At 44.6% G+C, this 16,450-nt stretch overlaps 1 protein-coding gene across 1 annotated transcript in view; it reads right to left on the reverse strand.

The window, feature by feature from the left end:
• The window catches only part of EGLN1 (egl-9 family hypoxia inducible factor 1), a 34,203-nt gene extending 17,949 nt beyond the window's left edge, over positions 1–16,254 (reverse strand). The window contains exon 1 of the mRNA XM_040058542.2: positions 15,251–16,254. Within this exon, the coding sequence (XP_039914476.1) occupies positions 15,251–16,150 (900 nt within the window). The 5' untranslated portion in view covers positions 16,151–16,254. The remainder of the gene's footprint in view (positions 1–15,250) is intronic.
• Positions 16,255–16,450: the final 196 nt, after the last annotated feature.

The following is a 16,450-nucleotide window of genomic DNA, read 5'->3' on the forward strand; positions in this document are numbered from 1 at the left end:
TCTGAAATGCCAATTCAGCTGACCATACAGTGAGTTTATGTTCATGGCAGCAACATCATCTCCAAGTTAGGACCTCCTGCAGAGCTCCTCCGTGCTGCTTCAACAGGCTTTTTCCCAGTCTCCCAATGATCACAACCACTGGCCCAGGAGACCAGCCTGATGGAAAAACACATCACTCATGCCTTGGAGAAATGGAACATGCTACCTTATAAACTATAAATTTGTTAAAATGGACCCATTTGGTTTGTTCCAAGTCTGTTTATACTTGGCATTAGGAAACTACTATGAAGAACATCAATCCAATTGAAAAAGTTACCTCTTTTCATCTTTGCTACTATTTCAACAACAAAGAATTGATATATATATATATATCAAATTATTCACCCTTCCTAAAAGGCAAGTAGGCTTCTCCATAGATTAGTCCTTCCTGTGAACAACAACTAAAAAGCCTGTTAACGTTAAGTGACAAGGCTCCTGACGATCAAATTGGTCATCACTGTCTATAACTCAACAAGTATTGTGGTTGGAAATCACATGTTAACCTTAAACTCCAAATTTCCCACTCTAAAAATCAGAAAGTGATGGAATAATCCAAACTCCACACAAAGTGGTGATATAAGTGAAAAAGCCATGGTGTAGAAAACCTGACAGAAACAAGAAAGCTTTTCTTTAACAATTTGCCACTGAGACATTTCTCCCCCCTCTTCCAAGGCAGCCAGAAGAGCACAGGACCTCTCCTCTCAAACGCTCATGTAGAAAGTCAAGAATGTCTACATTAGCTGTGTTAGCATGCACTTACATACCCTTAAACCTTCTTAAAAGCACTGTACTTCCTAAGAAGGAGAAGAACACTATTCCAAACCCCACCTAGAAATAATGGATGAAGACAGCATACGCCCACCTCCTTTCTTCGTGTTTCTGCAGAAAGGTTTATCTGTATGTCCCTAAAAATCCAATCAACAGAAACTTCCCTGGTAAACCAAGGGATAGGATAGGTAGGGCTTTGCAATCTACAGTACTCACTGGGCAGAGATTGCAGGTGCTAGCAACAGATCAGAGGTGTCACGTCAGACCAAGAGGACTGTTCCACAGCACATATTTATGCAACTTACATACAATATCTGCAGAGCTTAAGTAAAGCCTGTTCCCAGCTTAATGTTGTGCCAATTAAAGAAAAAAAAAAGAAAAAAAGAGGCTAGAGCAGAATGGATGACAGTGTGTTTGCCTCAGTCTGCAAATAACGCAAAATAACTCATACCCAAGGTATGAACTTGTCATCAACTCAAGCAACAGCAGTGGAAATTACTGATGGACAGACAACATACAGTGAAATGAAAGGAAGATGAAAAAAGTAGACACCAGAAGGAATGGCAACACTGACAGAAGTCTGTATTATTGAAAGGGGGAAAGTAATGCCAAGTATCACGAGAACTAAGGAAGAAACAGAACAGCAGCCAATTGTAAAAATCCTAGATTCCAGAATTTTATCCAGACAACTTCCCCTTCAAGTCAGCAAGCAATCACTTCAGATTTCAGGATTGGGAGAAATAGTCTTTCAGGCAGAGACCATATTTTTAAATAAAATTTCTACATAACTATCAAAAATAAACAACAGATCTCCTAAAACATGTATCTAGTATTGCACACTAACACTGGGTAGCAGTTTCTAAACAGGAGACTGCACTTCAAGAAATTATCTGTGGGCAGCCAACTGATTTACTAATTTATACTATGTGTAGTAAATGGCCCTGTATCTTTAGTATAAAGACACTACAGATTCCAAAACTTTTTCTGTATCCTCTCGAAATCACACTTATTCGGAGATGAGCAACCAAGAAGAGGAAAACTGAATTTGAAGCCAGAGAAAGGCTGTAGGGAAGAACAGGGAGGAAGGGAAGGAGTGGGCAAGGACCTGTGAACAGTGGATGCACTAGCCAACCATATGTTACAGTAATGAAGGGAGCAAGTCCCACAGCACGGGTTTTAATTGCGACTGCCCTCCTACTAACCCCATGAAACCAAGCTGCAAGCACTAATGCGTGAGATACCTCAGCAGGCCCCAGCTGTAATTGTTTTTGGGTGTCTTCCGGCCCCTTAATGAACCACACCACAAAACATCTTGGACACTGAAGTTTACTCTCAGCACAGATTCGCGACCAGCGGTAAGAAAAAAGCTGCCGCTCCACGCACAGCACTGTGCTCATATCCACCCCCTGCGTGCAGAAGGCTGCTCACATCATCTCTACTCCAGGTAAAATGCTCGCATGGAGAGGCCTTGCAAAAAGCTTCTTACTTCTCTGAATGCCAGCTGTGCCCTCAAGCCTATCGATCAACTTAACTCCCACTCGCCGCACACATAAATCATCCAAAAGACCGATATATTTTATTTCCAGGATCAATACAAGAAATGTGATATAGCTGCCACAAAGACAACTGAGAGTTACTCCAGAAACAAAGAATTTACTTCCTCTGTAAAGACAACCCTTAATTAAGGGCTCTCAAACCAAGATAACCGTTCCTTAAAAATGAAGGCTAGATGATGAAAAAAAAAAAGTGTAACAGATTTTTCAGAGGAAAAAAAAAAAGTCTCAAAGGAACTCCATCTTCCCATCACTGGCAAATTCTGTTCCCAACTGAGCCCCTCAAGAATTCCATCACTCCCTCCAGAAAGCTGTTCCCAAAGGGAGGGGGTGGGGGGTGAGGAGGAAGGCAGAGGGGGAGGGGGGTACATTGGAATTTTTGCTCTTCAAAGGCAAGTTTTCTCTGGGGTTTTAATATGGAGCTATTCTAAGTTGAATTGCAGAACTCTAAGTCTCAATGGTGAGGAAGCATCATTTATTACTAGCTTTGTCTTTCAGTGGGTGTGTTCCTTCCAAGTAGCAGGATATGAGCGTAGAAAGAGTAAAAGACACAGTAAAAACTAGAAATTTGCAAAATTTAAGTTGCTATATGAGACACCTAAACTGAGAATAAAGCTTATTGATAGTATCTTCATCTACATTTCATGTCCTGCAGTGGAACACTATTGTCCATGTTTACAAGGTCCTTTATAAAGCTATAGGACTAAACAGGTAAAAATAATGTATGTTTATCTTATTACCTCTTACAATATAATTTTGGCATAGTCTTGGCTCATGAATGAGACAACTCCCATTTTCTATTTTCACTAAGGAAAATGACAAAGTCAGGACTCCAGTATAGGAACTCCTGTGTTGTTCTTGAGTCTGTGCCAGGTGTTAGGAGGCCTTCAAGAGTCATTACATGTCATTTTGTCCAAGCTATAGTGGAGATTAAATACAAATTTACTCAGCCCATTAATTTAAATGCAAACATTAAACATTCTTAAATATAAAGCACTTGAACCATGGATCTTACTTCCAAGGCATTTCATAATAATGAAACAGGCAAAGGAAAGACCAACAAATAGGAAATTCCAGCTGCAATTTCACGACATCAAACTAACCTCCTTTTAGTGAAAAATGAGGTGTTACCAGCAGGATTCCCAGAGGACCTGTACTACTTCTCTATGACCTGGGGGAATGGGCTGAAGGAGCAGAGTGATGGTGTTTACCTGCAATACCTAAATATGCTGCAGTCCCTCCCAGTCCTGGCTGCAGAAAGGCACGCAGAGGGGTGTTAAATGATACCAAGTGCCTAAACAACAAAATGGGAGGTGAAATTCAGGAAAGAGCAAGTGCAAAGAAACATCCCCTGGGGGAAAAAAGCAGCTTTCCTATACAGCAATGTCTTCTAAACTGGATACCATCACTTCAGAAAAAAAATTAGTAATTACAGGCTGTTCTCCCAAGAACTTCATCTCAGCACAGCGGAGGAAGCAACTAAAGTGTCATAAATCACTAAACTAGGAAAGGCAGCACAGAATACAACACCTTGCCAGCATACAAAGTCAGGATGTATTTATACATTAAATACTGTGCTTCTGCTTGCCTTACCTTGATCAGCAGAACCAGAAAAACTGCAGAGAAGTGCAGCAGGAACAACCAGAATTATGAAACAGTACACACTGGATAAACACTAAAAAGACTACAATTCTTCAATTTAGGAGAGAAAGCGTGTCAGCTGAAAAAAATGCATGCAAGCAAATGTCAGACTTTTTTCAAGAATACGACAAATAAAACTATTGGGAAGTGAGTTTTCACAATACAGTCTAGGACACTGAAATCACCATCAGTGGATTTTAAACAAAAGGAAGTTCCTTTTCCATCTAATCAAACTGCAGGACTCGCTGTTACAGGATGTTGCAGAGGCCAAAAGTACAAATGGCTTTTAAAACAAGATTACATAAATTAATGGCAAATGCGTCCATCCATCTGCACGTATTACAGGCAGTGGTCTAGATGCAACCTCTGTCTTAGAGCTCCTGGACTGCCAAAGGTAGATGGTATATGAGAACATAATTTTATATACACTTTGAAGCTTTATATACAGAACGATTATTGATTATTTACAACAACTACATAATAGTATAAACATAGATGACAAATACTTATGTGAAACAGACATTTGATAAGGAAGAACTCTCACTGAGCAAACACAAGAAGGCAGCCTGCTAGAACCTAAACCAAATTAGCTAGAGTGCAAAAAGTGTAAGCTTTTGAGAAGAGCAGCTCTTCAGTATCTGAACAACAGGAACATATGGTTTTAAATTTTCGGTGTTTTTTTAAATTAAGACTGGATACTCCTCAAAAATGCTCAGCTTTAACCTATAATTCATGGCCTAGCATCTAGCTCACACAGAAGGTCACTTCAGATGAACACAACTCCATCTGGCTCCAATTTACCACAAGATATATGGTAGGGATGGCCAAGCTGACATCTCCCAAGAGGCACGTGGCTCTTATCTCTCTCACGCAGTCCTTGTGGAGGACAGGCCATTGACACGGTGCCTGCAACTGCTGTACCTGGCAGAGAGCAGCAACTGAGGCAAGTCCTGTCCTCTGCACGCCTGCTGGGGCAGCCGGCCTCCCCTAGCACCTGTTCCTTCTCCCTCAACAGCAAAGGAACACACCACTGCAGAACAAGGACCAAAGGGGAGCACAGGCAGGATGGAAGCGGGCAGGAGCAGCAAGTTTGTATGGGGAATACAGGTGAAAGAAAATGACTAGAAGGTAGATGGAAGAGGTAAGGATTGTAACTTGAGAGCTGCAGGTTTTTGATTTGACAGGCTGGCAAAATATATAAGCCTGACTCTTACCAGTTCAAATGTTCCCTCTCCAAACTTATCTTTTTTAATATGGAGCGGGTGGAACTTTTCATAAGTAAAATAAAATTGAAATGTACCAAAAATAATATTTGGCCATATGTTTGTTATGAATTTACTACATAAATAAAGTAAAAATATGTGAAATATTAAAAGTAAAGCACTTTTTGGTAGTTTGCGGCTTTGAAACAGCATATTTCATTTTTCTGTTTGTCTGTCAAGAAAAGGATAACTATGCCTGCTGCACTATGCCCTCTCAGTATAGAGGTGGACCCAAGATCATATATAACTTTAAAATAATTTTGGAGAGAAGGTATTAATCCCCTACAGGTAATTGACTTTAATTTCTTAAATGTTTGCTTAAATCAGTCTTGTGAAGCGTACACATACTTTGTATAAGCAAGCTATGCTAGGAAAAGGCTGTGCTATGAGCATACGCACACATGAATGGAGAAATGGGCAACTTGGGAGAAAATAGGAGAGAGGCAGCATCACAAACTTACTAAAAGACCACCTGGATGACCAAAAGGGATCCAAGGCAGGAATATCTCAAACAGCTACACTACTGGCATATTTGACCACAATGATCCTTTAAGGAGCAAATGACCAGTAGTACAAAGACTGGTAACTTCATTCAGAAATGCCATGAGCAGGACTTATACTGACAGTGCCATTGCTGGAATAAATATTTTAACAGATTGCAAAATTGGGCTAGTTTTGTATTTTTTCCGTTTCAAACTGCAGTATTTTTTTCCATGGGAGCGCTGAGGTTGGCAGGCACCTCTGGAGATCATGTGGTCCAGTCCACTGCTCAGAGGTACGTCACCCAGAGCGGGCTGGGTGACTAGTGATCAGGTTTTGACTATCTCCCAGGATGGAGACTCCACAACCCCTGTAACAACCTGCTTCCTGGGTTATCACAATGGAAAAAGCGTTTCTTACATTTCAATGGGATTTCTTGCATCTCAGCATACCCACTGCCTTGCCACTGAGCACTGCTGCCAAGAGTCTGGCTCCCTGTCCTTCACTCCTCCCATCAAGTATCTGTACACACTCGTGTGGTCCCCTCACACCTTCTCCTCTGCCACATAAACAGCCCTAGCTCTTTCAGCATCTCCCTGTACAACCTGAAAGAGCAAATCCACAATGAACAGCGCTACTGCCTGACTGCTGTGCTGTCACAGAGCAGCTAAAGCACACACAAATAAGGTTAAGCCAAACAGAGGTACGATTCAGCCAGCATCTATTTCACTGGGCATCATCCAGTGTGCCAGCTGAAAAGGAGTCAGTTTAAGATGCCCTTATCAACTGGCCACAGTTTCCTTTCTCACAGCAGTAAGGCTGCATGCCAGCTGCCTGAACAACAATGCAGCAACCACTGAAATGGAAGGGCCTGATGCCTTCAGCAGAGAACAGACCACACACTGTTCGAATACAGCAGAAGCTGTTGAGGGATCTTGGCACCCACGGCAAGGTTTAGCTGCTTGAACAGATGCTTGAACAGGACAAAGAGCAGCATCAAGAGAGATATGTTATTAACCAATGATAAACTGCTTTGGAAACTTGACACATGTTGCATCCCTGGACTTCCACAGCACAAAGAGCTTAAAGATATAAGGATTGCTGCCTCCAAGTTGGGACAAGTTTTTAATCTATAGCAATTTAAATTCCACATTATCACAACAGTCAGGCTAAACTATTATTGAAATATTTTTGTTTCATTTGACTAGTAACTTCAAGACTGTTATAACTATATAACTACAGCCATCTGACCTACTCAAGCAGGGAGATAACAGACCCTGGTATACCAGAAGAGCAGCAAACCACAGCAAGACTTTGCCCAGCAGGGAATCCTTCAGCCTCTGCCACCTTACCAAAAATTTCAAGCTATCAACAAAACAAATTGATGTGAATCAATAATACAAGCTCTTCCTGGAAACAGATTTCAAGTATCTTCATACAAAAAGACAAATCAAACTAAACAAACAAAACTCAGGAAAAATAAACCAAACCAAGCAAATACATATAAAGCCCTAAAGTCTTCAGCATTTAGTGCATTTTATAAACTTTACAAGCAATGCAACAATTCCTCCACCCTGCTAGGACCAAAAGAAAAATCTCTCTCACTGCATTCACCTTTGTATCATTTTCAACATCACGCTTGTTTTTGCTGAAACAAAGCAAGGCAGTCTCAGGCTTCGCTCTCACTGCAGCACACTGAGGTGACACAGCAGCATCTCCTCAAAGTTGTACATAATTTCTACAGTACAGAACGCTTTCATGGTCAAACTATGCGCTCTAAGCTGGTCTGAGCCTAAATTAATGTGTAAAAATTAATCCTTGGGTATTAAATAGCCTTTTTCTTTAGGCCCCATTAGTTACCCTACAGGTATGGACTTCATCTCTTTGTCAGAGAGCACTATGCACAGAACATATCGATAACTACCCTACCTCCACACATAACCTCTGCACAGACGTGCAGGCATGCACATTTCTACCAGATTCCTATTTATAACACCATATGCTAACAAAAACACTCTCAAGCAATTTTAAGTTAAATACCAAAGAACAAGAAAGTCTTCAAGTGTAAGCAGCTGTTACGTGCATAAAAGCATTGCTCTATTTTTGTCAGACGCTGCCCTGGAACAGCAAGTGGATTTTGACCTGAAGCTTATGACTGCCACTTACCAGCTAATTCTGGCACAAGCCTGCACTGGAAATATGCCTGACCACCCATCATTAACCAACAACCTTCAGAAACGCAAAGGAGTTTACAAGGATCTCATCAGCACCAAATGACTTTCCCAAGAGACCTCAAAGACAAGCGTTAGTCCTCCTTCTGAAGGGTCTAAGTCAGGAATGCAGAAGACAAAAAGGTATCATAAATAACAACTATTTCACTCAGTAGTAACTGCAAAGTAAATAACTCTACTGTTCTATTCACTAAAAATACTGCTTTCAAAATACTGTTTTCTTAGGGGAGTGTAAAAAACATGCCAATGAATAAAGAACTTGAACTGATATAATCTGAGTATGCTGATTTCCAAAAAACACTTGTACAGTCCTTGCATTGTCTGCAGTCACTCCCCCACTGAAAAGTAACAAAATACAGCAACACAAGAGCCAGGGAGCCCCACGAGTGTCCTACTGAAGAATTCACTAACCAACCCACTCAGAACATTCCACAAATTAATTTTTAAACTGAAAAAAGTACTGTCTTTGTACAAGAGCTCTCTAAGGAGCCTAAAGAGAAACGATTCAGTCTCCGGATAGGCAAGAAGAAATTTTTGCTTTATATAGAGTATCCATTTCCCTTTTATAACAAGTTTCCTTTCTGCTGCAGGAGAAGGCCTTCATTTAGATTCCAAGTATGCTACATACATGCTTAAAGGTACAAACATACGAACTAGCACCCAGTACAGAACAACACAGAAGTAACTAGAAAGACAGCGTCCTGCACAATTTCAATAGCAACCTGGCTTATTCAAGCCAAGAGCCATCAGATATTAACCAAGACATACTAAATCCAACTTAATTACAAATCTAATGAACATGGTAAATACCGCAGAAGAGAATAATATGCTGCTGATCTGCTTTTTCAGGAAATAGCTAGCAGCCTATTCAGAAATTAAGCACCATCTAGAAAAAAGGAAAACATCTCTCAACCAACCAGTCAAGGTTACTGATACAACTAACCCAGGGATCTGAGAACTGCTGTTCAGACAGTCCTATGACTTGGCAGGACATCACTTGCAAAGAATGTCAGTCCAAGAGGCCACAGGGAAGGGAAGACAGCTCTTCCTCCTGAGCTGTACAGCTAGGATGAGAAACATCCCACTTGATTCTTAGGCAGTATTAAATGAACCCATTCTGTGCAGAAGAGACAGAACAACCAAGTAGCAACATGGTCAAAAAATCATTTATATCACTGACAGGAAAAAATTAATTATCCACAGTGTACTGAAATCACTGATGAGCACAAACTACAATGTTACAAGTTTCTTATCTCCAGAACAGTAACAACTGAAAAACATGAATTCCAATTACAGTCAAAAATGGTTTGGAAGAGCAAGCAACAAACCAACCCTGAATTTCATACAGCTATCCTAACGCACCGGGCAATAGAGAGAAAATGAGCAGGACATGAAATGTGAAATAGTACTGAAACTGCCCATAACAGACAGAGCCCCACAAGAAGAACAAGTACTGGAGCTGGCACCAGGGGATGGGGCTAAGCAGGGACCTTCCTCACCAGCAGCAAACAATAGCAAGCTGCAGCACACTGTTCATGGCGGATGATGCCAATCCAGCTCTATCTTGAAACAGAGAAGTCAAGAACATCTTCGATGCTAATAAAACATTAGAAGAATGGATAGGAACAGCCAAAAAGCTTAAGAGTAGGTTAGTTTTGAAGCTGGGAATGTGGGGGAAATTAGTTTTCATCTGGAGAAAATACATGTTTCCAATGTACATTACATGGGATCACGTGGTGGGTAGACGAGCAAAGTTTCTGTATAAAATTGTTGTACGAGAGATTGTTGGAGGACAGAAGAATGCATTTCTGATGGCAAGAACCGTATCTCACACTGAACACAAAAAAGCAAAAAAAGAAAAGTTAAGAAAGAAAAAAAGTACATAGTGAAGATTTCTTAAACTGTGCTTAAATTTTCAAGGGCAATTTTTGGGAGAATCAGACTCCAAGTGCTAAACTAAGACTGTAGTTTGGCAAACACTTTAAACTGGCATAAATTTGCATTACTGCTGAAAGAAAGTCTCACCATCTGCCAGTCCTCTGTGCCAGCACAAACATCCGAACACTGAACCAGGAGCACTTCTTTTGCCAGTTTATTTTTCAGATGGATCAGTTCCCCAAACCAGTTCACAGGATGGCCATGTAAACACTTGTGCTGGCAAAGAAGAGTGACTACTTTTCAGCACTGCCAGGCCAAAATGTTCATTGAACTACAGCCTAATACACAGAGGTGTGGAGAAGTTATACTAGTCACAGGTGGTGCTCCCCACCCTTGGACACACTATATTCGTATCACACTTCAAAGTTGCAATCACCACACAGCTGCCCCTCAGAAACCAACATATCTCTGTAATTTTCTCTAGTAGGAGAATCTATCATAATCTCTGCAATGTTGAAGTTGGCTGTAAACAAGAGTCTTCTGGATGCTGCTGTGCTTCTCAATCAAAAGATCATCTGCAGGAGAAACCCCAGTCAGTCTTCTGACCATCTGCTTCACCTGGGACCCACAAGGCTTGTACATGAGGAACAACAAATGAAAACGATAGTCATCACACGTCAGGGCTCTACTCCAACAGGGATTTAAGAACCGCGTGTGGGCTGTTGTGTATCCATGAATCACCACAAAATCCTTCGCTGACCAGCACACTCATCTACAAGAAAACAATATCACCAACAGAAACGTTGCCGGCAGGGAAAGAACAAACAGATAAGGACAAGCATTGGTGATATTCTGTATCAAGGTCAAGCAACACAAGTGAGTACTGGGAGACTTAGAGAGACCTACTCACACTTTCCCACAACTCAGTGGCAAATTCAAGCCCATACCTGAGGTCATTCACTAGGAACCATCTAGATCAGTAAGTTTGCTACCAAGAAATAAATTCAAGGTGTGATAGTGAAACATTCTCCAGAATGATACAGGAGGATCAATGTAATCGCACATACCATAAGCAAATTGAAGGGAAGGCCCCCACTTTACAGACATTCCTAAGCCCAGATTTCCAGTCACAGCCCTTGGGTCCTTCGACCAGAGCAGGACTTACCCCAGCTGCACATCTGCCCCTGTGCTCGCTTTCCTTTTTTTTCTTCCAGAGTATTGGCATCATCATCACTTTCCAGTACCTGCTTGGCTGCCAAGTTCTTATTTCCTACCTCTTATTTTTCATTTGTCTTCTTATTGCCACTCATGCTTACAGTTATATTTTGTAGAATAAGATACAGTGGAAAAAACACCTATAAATCTTACTTTTCCTTGGAAACATTAATCCAGCATGTTTGTAGAAAGGCTGCAACAAGTAATTGGCAAGAGCAGAAAGCCTCTTCTGTCAAGTTTATAAAAAAAGCTAACAGCAGGGTATGAGGAATCCACTCACTCTTGGAGAATTGTTTTCTAAAGAAGCATTACTAACTTTGAAAGAATCTAATTTAATAGGGCACAGGCAGACTAGTCTGAATCCAGAGTCCTCTAGGTCTTCAGAAAAGTCCAGGATCTCCAGAGTAAGAGATGAGCAATTGCCAGAAAAAGCAGAAAAGAGAGTTTGCATAATGTGTGATAAATAAAGCAATTTTTTAAGCCACAGGTGGCTGAGAAGCAGTGGGAGCCACTGGCCTACTAGCAAGAGAAGAGAGCATTAAAATGCAGCAATTTGAACAGGATTGGTCTCTTGACAATTTTCTAGAAGTAGGAATGAAGGAAAAACTAAAGGGATGAAACAGGGCCTGTCAAACTGTCTATTTAATGTCCTTCCAACAAAATGCAGGGGTAGGGTTTAGGAGATGGTTGGCACTGGGTGTAATGGCAAGCCAAAAGAGGAATAGCTGATGGATCAGATGTTTGGTTTTGTGATGATTATTAGGAGCCCAGTCCACAACTGCGAAGTCGCAGTATTACTCCAGGACCAGTAAAGGATGTAAGCTTCAGATCAGCAGAGTCTACAGTATGGGAAATAGAAAGCTAGCAAAAAAATCATAAATCTGCTCCCATCCTTAACCCCTTCTTCATGCTCCATATGGGGAAGGAGGAGAAACCTTCTCACCTGTGTGAGATTCAGGATGATTTCTTTTCCTGATTTTGATGAGCAGGCTTTTACCTCCACTACCTATGTAAGAACAAGACAGGCAGGAAACAAATACTTGCACGTACGAATGTGGCAACTGATAAGACTAAGGAAAAAAAAAAAAGAGAATTTATGAATAAGACGAAAGAAAAAAATAGAAAATAACAGGAAGTAGGAGAAAGACACTAGAGCTCCAATATGCAAGTATGTGCCACTGTCAGCTAGAGAAAAGAAGGAAGCGGAGTCTAGAAAGAAAGGGAACAAAAGCATGGAATGCAGTAAGTCAGGACTTTCAAGATGAGTAAATAGTTAGCCATTCTCTTATTCCTGCTGCTGTCTCCACACACCTCAAAGGTACTTGGCTAGATTATAACTACTGCTGTATAGGTATCTTTCAGGCTGGAGAGTAATTTGCTGACACTCAGGACTAGGTGGAACCATATCAGTTTACGTAGATCAGTTCTAGGTGGGCCAGGCAGTCTGGAGAAAACACCTATCAGAGACTTTAAAATATAAAATCTCAGGTCACAATCAACATTTTACCTTATTTAATGTTCTTTGCCCTAATGGACTGGCCCTGATGAATGTAAATCAGTTTTAATTAGATCTTATTAACACAACATAGGTTTTTCCCTGACAGGCAGGTTTACAAGCCATGAGATTCAGGATATATATACCTCAGACTTATTTCTTCCTGTTTTTTCATACACTGCTTCTAAACAGTTTACAGAAGTGATGGCAAGTTCAATGCCAACACCACCAATGGGTTACAAGTTACATGGTTATAATAATACAAGTTATTTGAAGTGATCCTCTAGGTATCATATGCTTCTGTTTATTCAACTCAGAGGTAAATCTCTGAGAGTGAATGACAATTTTCATTCTGCTTTTGCTGGAATTTTAGAGAACTGGGCTTTCCTGTACACTAAAAGCACTAACTACTGTGGGGAAATAAGCAAGGCAAAGTGGGAAGAAAAAATAATGCATTTCTGTGCCACCAAGGAGTAAAGTATTCTATTTTTACTGATCTCATCCCTGCACCTGCTTTGATCCCCCAAACAGAGAGATTTCAGCTGCGACTGAAAACCAAGTAGGAATGTAAAATACAGCAGTCCAGGAATTACAGGCATGATTCAGGATTACAACTCCAAAAGCCTTCACACCTATTCTTTACAGAAGCATACCACTGCACATAAAAACAGAAGCAATATTCCTTTTTGCTGCCTAAAATTGAAATCAAGCAAAACCACTGATGTCTTCAGAGTGCAAGTTCAAAGCCTTGAAAGGATTTAAGACTGCCTGAAAGATAAGTTGGTTTAGAAAAGTCCTGCAGGGATGTATGTGGACTCTACACCATGTTCCCATTGAAAAGTTTTAGCACAGTACTGGTTCAACTGAAGAAATGCAAATACAGCATTACCAAAAAAAAAAAAAAAAAAAAAAAAAAAAAAAAAAAAAAAAAAAATCCCACCCTCTTTTCTTTATCACGGGAGTTTCCCGTGCCCTGAACAAATCCAGGGCTGTTTGCTGCAGTTCAGTTTCTCCCTTCCTCCCGCAGCTTCCTACCAGCTGAGATTCCACAGCTGCAGCAACAACAGTCCATCTGTGACAGAGCAACCACCTCGACAGGATGACTCCTACCATTTCACTGGCTTCCTTATGCTTTAACAGAGGTAGCAAAGTCTGAAGGGGCTTCACCCCTCTTCTTTATTTTTTTTAAAACTGAAAAGATACTGATGAATATTCATTATTAGTTCTCTACCAAAGGCATGAATTTCATTTAAAGGACTGGAAGGGAATCGCAAATTAGGCTAACACATTGAGAGATTTTGACTCAGTTCTCTGGTCTCGAAATAGAGCTAAGGAGTAAGACTTCTGCGGAAAGGTGACTTGACGAGAGTAAAATAAAAGCTCTGCCCAAAGCCGCCCTACTCTGTGGCTGTGACTCCATGTAACAGCCTGCCACAACACCACTTGCCAGAGTGCCGCACTGTAACTCACGGGTTTATTGGGCCACCGGGGCACTCACTCACTGACGTGGGTCTTCTGACCACATTTTTAAATCCTGCTCTTGGCAGGCTACATCCTGAGCCAAGGCTTACCAAAACCCGGCCCATTCATGCGAGCCTACAAATGCCATGTACAAGCGTTTCCACGCTCTCCAGCCAGCACTGCTGCCGGGACACCTCGCAGCCAGCCCCCTGCTTCCCGAAGCCTGTCAGAGCACTGTTACTCGGGTTTTTTTTTCGGGAGACCATGGAAGAACTCACATTTCAATACTCATCACCTAGTGGGTAAGCTTCCAGGTCAAGGGGTTTTTAACAAAATGCAGGCACATAAACAAGATCACCTTTTTTTCCTGCAAACAAACCCTTTCCGCACCTTGCCGTTGGAGAGCAATCCCCAGGCTGCCCGCGGGACAGCAACCCGCCCCTCCGGGCTGCGGCCCCAGGCCCGCTGGGGTGTCACAGAATTTTTCGGGTTGGAAAGGAGCTCTGGAGATCATCCAGTCCAACACTCCTGCCCAGGCAGGGTCACTTTGAGCAGGTGACACAAGAAGGCGTCCCGGTGCGTTTTGAATGTTTGCAGATAGAGACTTCACGACTTCCCTGGGCAGCCTGTACCAGCGCTCTGCCACCCTCAACCTGAAGAAGTTCTTCCTCTTGTTGAGGTGGAACTTGTGTTTTAGTTTATGGCCACTGCTACTCGTCCTGTCACTGGGCAACACTGAAGAGTCTGGCACCGTCTTTATAACATTCACCTCTGAGATTCTAACATACATTAGTGAGATCCCTTCTATCCTCTTTGTACTAGACGAAAAGGGCTCAGCTCGCGCAGTCTCTCTTCATGACAGAGATGCTCCAAACCCCTAATCATCTTTGTGACCCTCTAGAGAAAGACGGGAGCTTCTCTCTCGTACTGAGGAGCCCCGAACTGGACACGACGCGCAAGCAGAAATCGGCTCCGGGGAGCGGAGAGGCAGTGGGCGCACACGCACGGCACAGCCCCGCACAGGCTCCCGCACGGACAGACAGCCGGACGGACGTGCGCACACGCACGCAGCCCCGCAGACAGCCGCACACGTGCGCGCACACACGCCCGCACCCGGGGAAGCGCCGGCTCCGCCGCCCCGCTCCCGCCCCTCCACCACAACCTCCCCCGGCTGCAGGAGCAGGGGGAAGCCGGGCACCGAGGGTCCCAGCTCCCTCCCGCACTCACTTTCGTCCTGCCGTTGATTTTGTAGTTGCCCAGCTTTCCGTTGCAGTGCCGGATGAGATCGTCCATGCTGTTCATGAGGAGCCGGATGGTCTGGCAGCCCGGCTCCTTGCCCTCCACCCAGGTGATCTTGTCGCCGCGGATGTCCTTGGAGGAGTCGCTCTTCTGGCTGACGAGCTGCCCGTCGGTGAAGCGGCCGGTGTGGTGGAGGGCCCGCACCTCCTCGGCCACCTGCCCGCCCAGCTCCTTGCCGAGGAAGTCGTCCACCACGCAGATGCCGTGCTTGTTCATGCAGGGCACGATGTACTCCAGCGCCAGCCGCTGCGGCACCAGCGACTTGGTCTGCCCGTTGGGGCGCAGCGCGGCCCCGCCGGGCCCCGCCTGCACGCCGCCCGGGTACAGGTTCGACTTGTCCCGGTACAGTAGCACTGCCTCCCCGGGGGGCGACGGGGACTGGGCCGCGGCCTCCGCCTCACCGCCAGCAGCTACAGCGGCGGCGGCGACGTGATTGTTGGTCAGCGGGGCGGCCTCGGCGGGTGCCTCCGGGGACGGCGGCGCTGCGCCCTTCCCGACCCCCGCCCGGCTGCCGCCGCCCGCCGCGGCCCCGCCGTGGGCGCGGGGCGGCAGGGGGTGCCCGCTGCGGGGCTCGGTAGCGCCCCCTGCCGCGCCGGCCGCCGCAGCGCCTCCTCCGCGGCAGATGAGCTTGTGCTTCTTCCAGTCCTGGCGCTGGTGCTCCTTGCTGCAGTAGAAGGAGCTGCGGCAGCGCCCGCACCGCAGCAGGTTCTCCATCTTCCCGCACAGCTCGCAGTACTGCCGGTCCCGCTCGCTACTGCTGCTGCCGCTGCTGCCGCCGCCGCCGCTGCTCTCGCCCTGGCCGGCGCCTCCGCCGCTGTCATTCGCCATGGCGCTGGTGGTGCCGCCGCAGCCCCGCTCCGCCGGGTCGCGTTATGTAAGGAGGCGGGCGGGAGCGGCGCTAACGCGGGCCCCCGCCCGGCCGCGCGGGGAGGGAGCGCTCACTGCATCATGGCCGCCCGGCTCCGGCTCCGCCGCGGCCCCCGCCGCCTCCGCCGGCCCGCGGCCTCCTCCGGCGCGCGGGGGCCCGCGCCGCGCTCCCTGCGCCGCTAACGCTGCTTAGCGCCGCCTCATCGCCGCCCCGCCGGCGGCGGAACGGCCCAAGGGGAGAGCGGTGGCGCGGTGCGGGGC

The sequence above is a fragment of the Hirundo rustica genome, chromosome 3 (genome assembly GCF_015227805.2).
Source record: "Hirundo rustica isolate bHirRus1 chromosome 3, bHirRus1.pri.v3, whole genome shotgun sequence".
In the NCBI taxonomy this organism is placed as follows: Eukaryota; Metazoa; Chordata; class Aves; order Passeriformes; family Hirundinidae; genus Hirundo; species Hirundo rustica.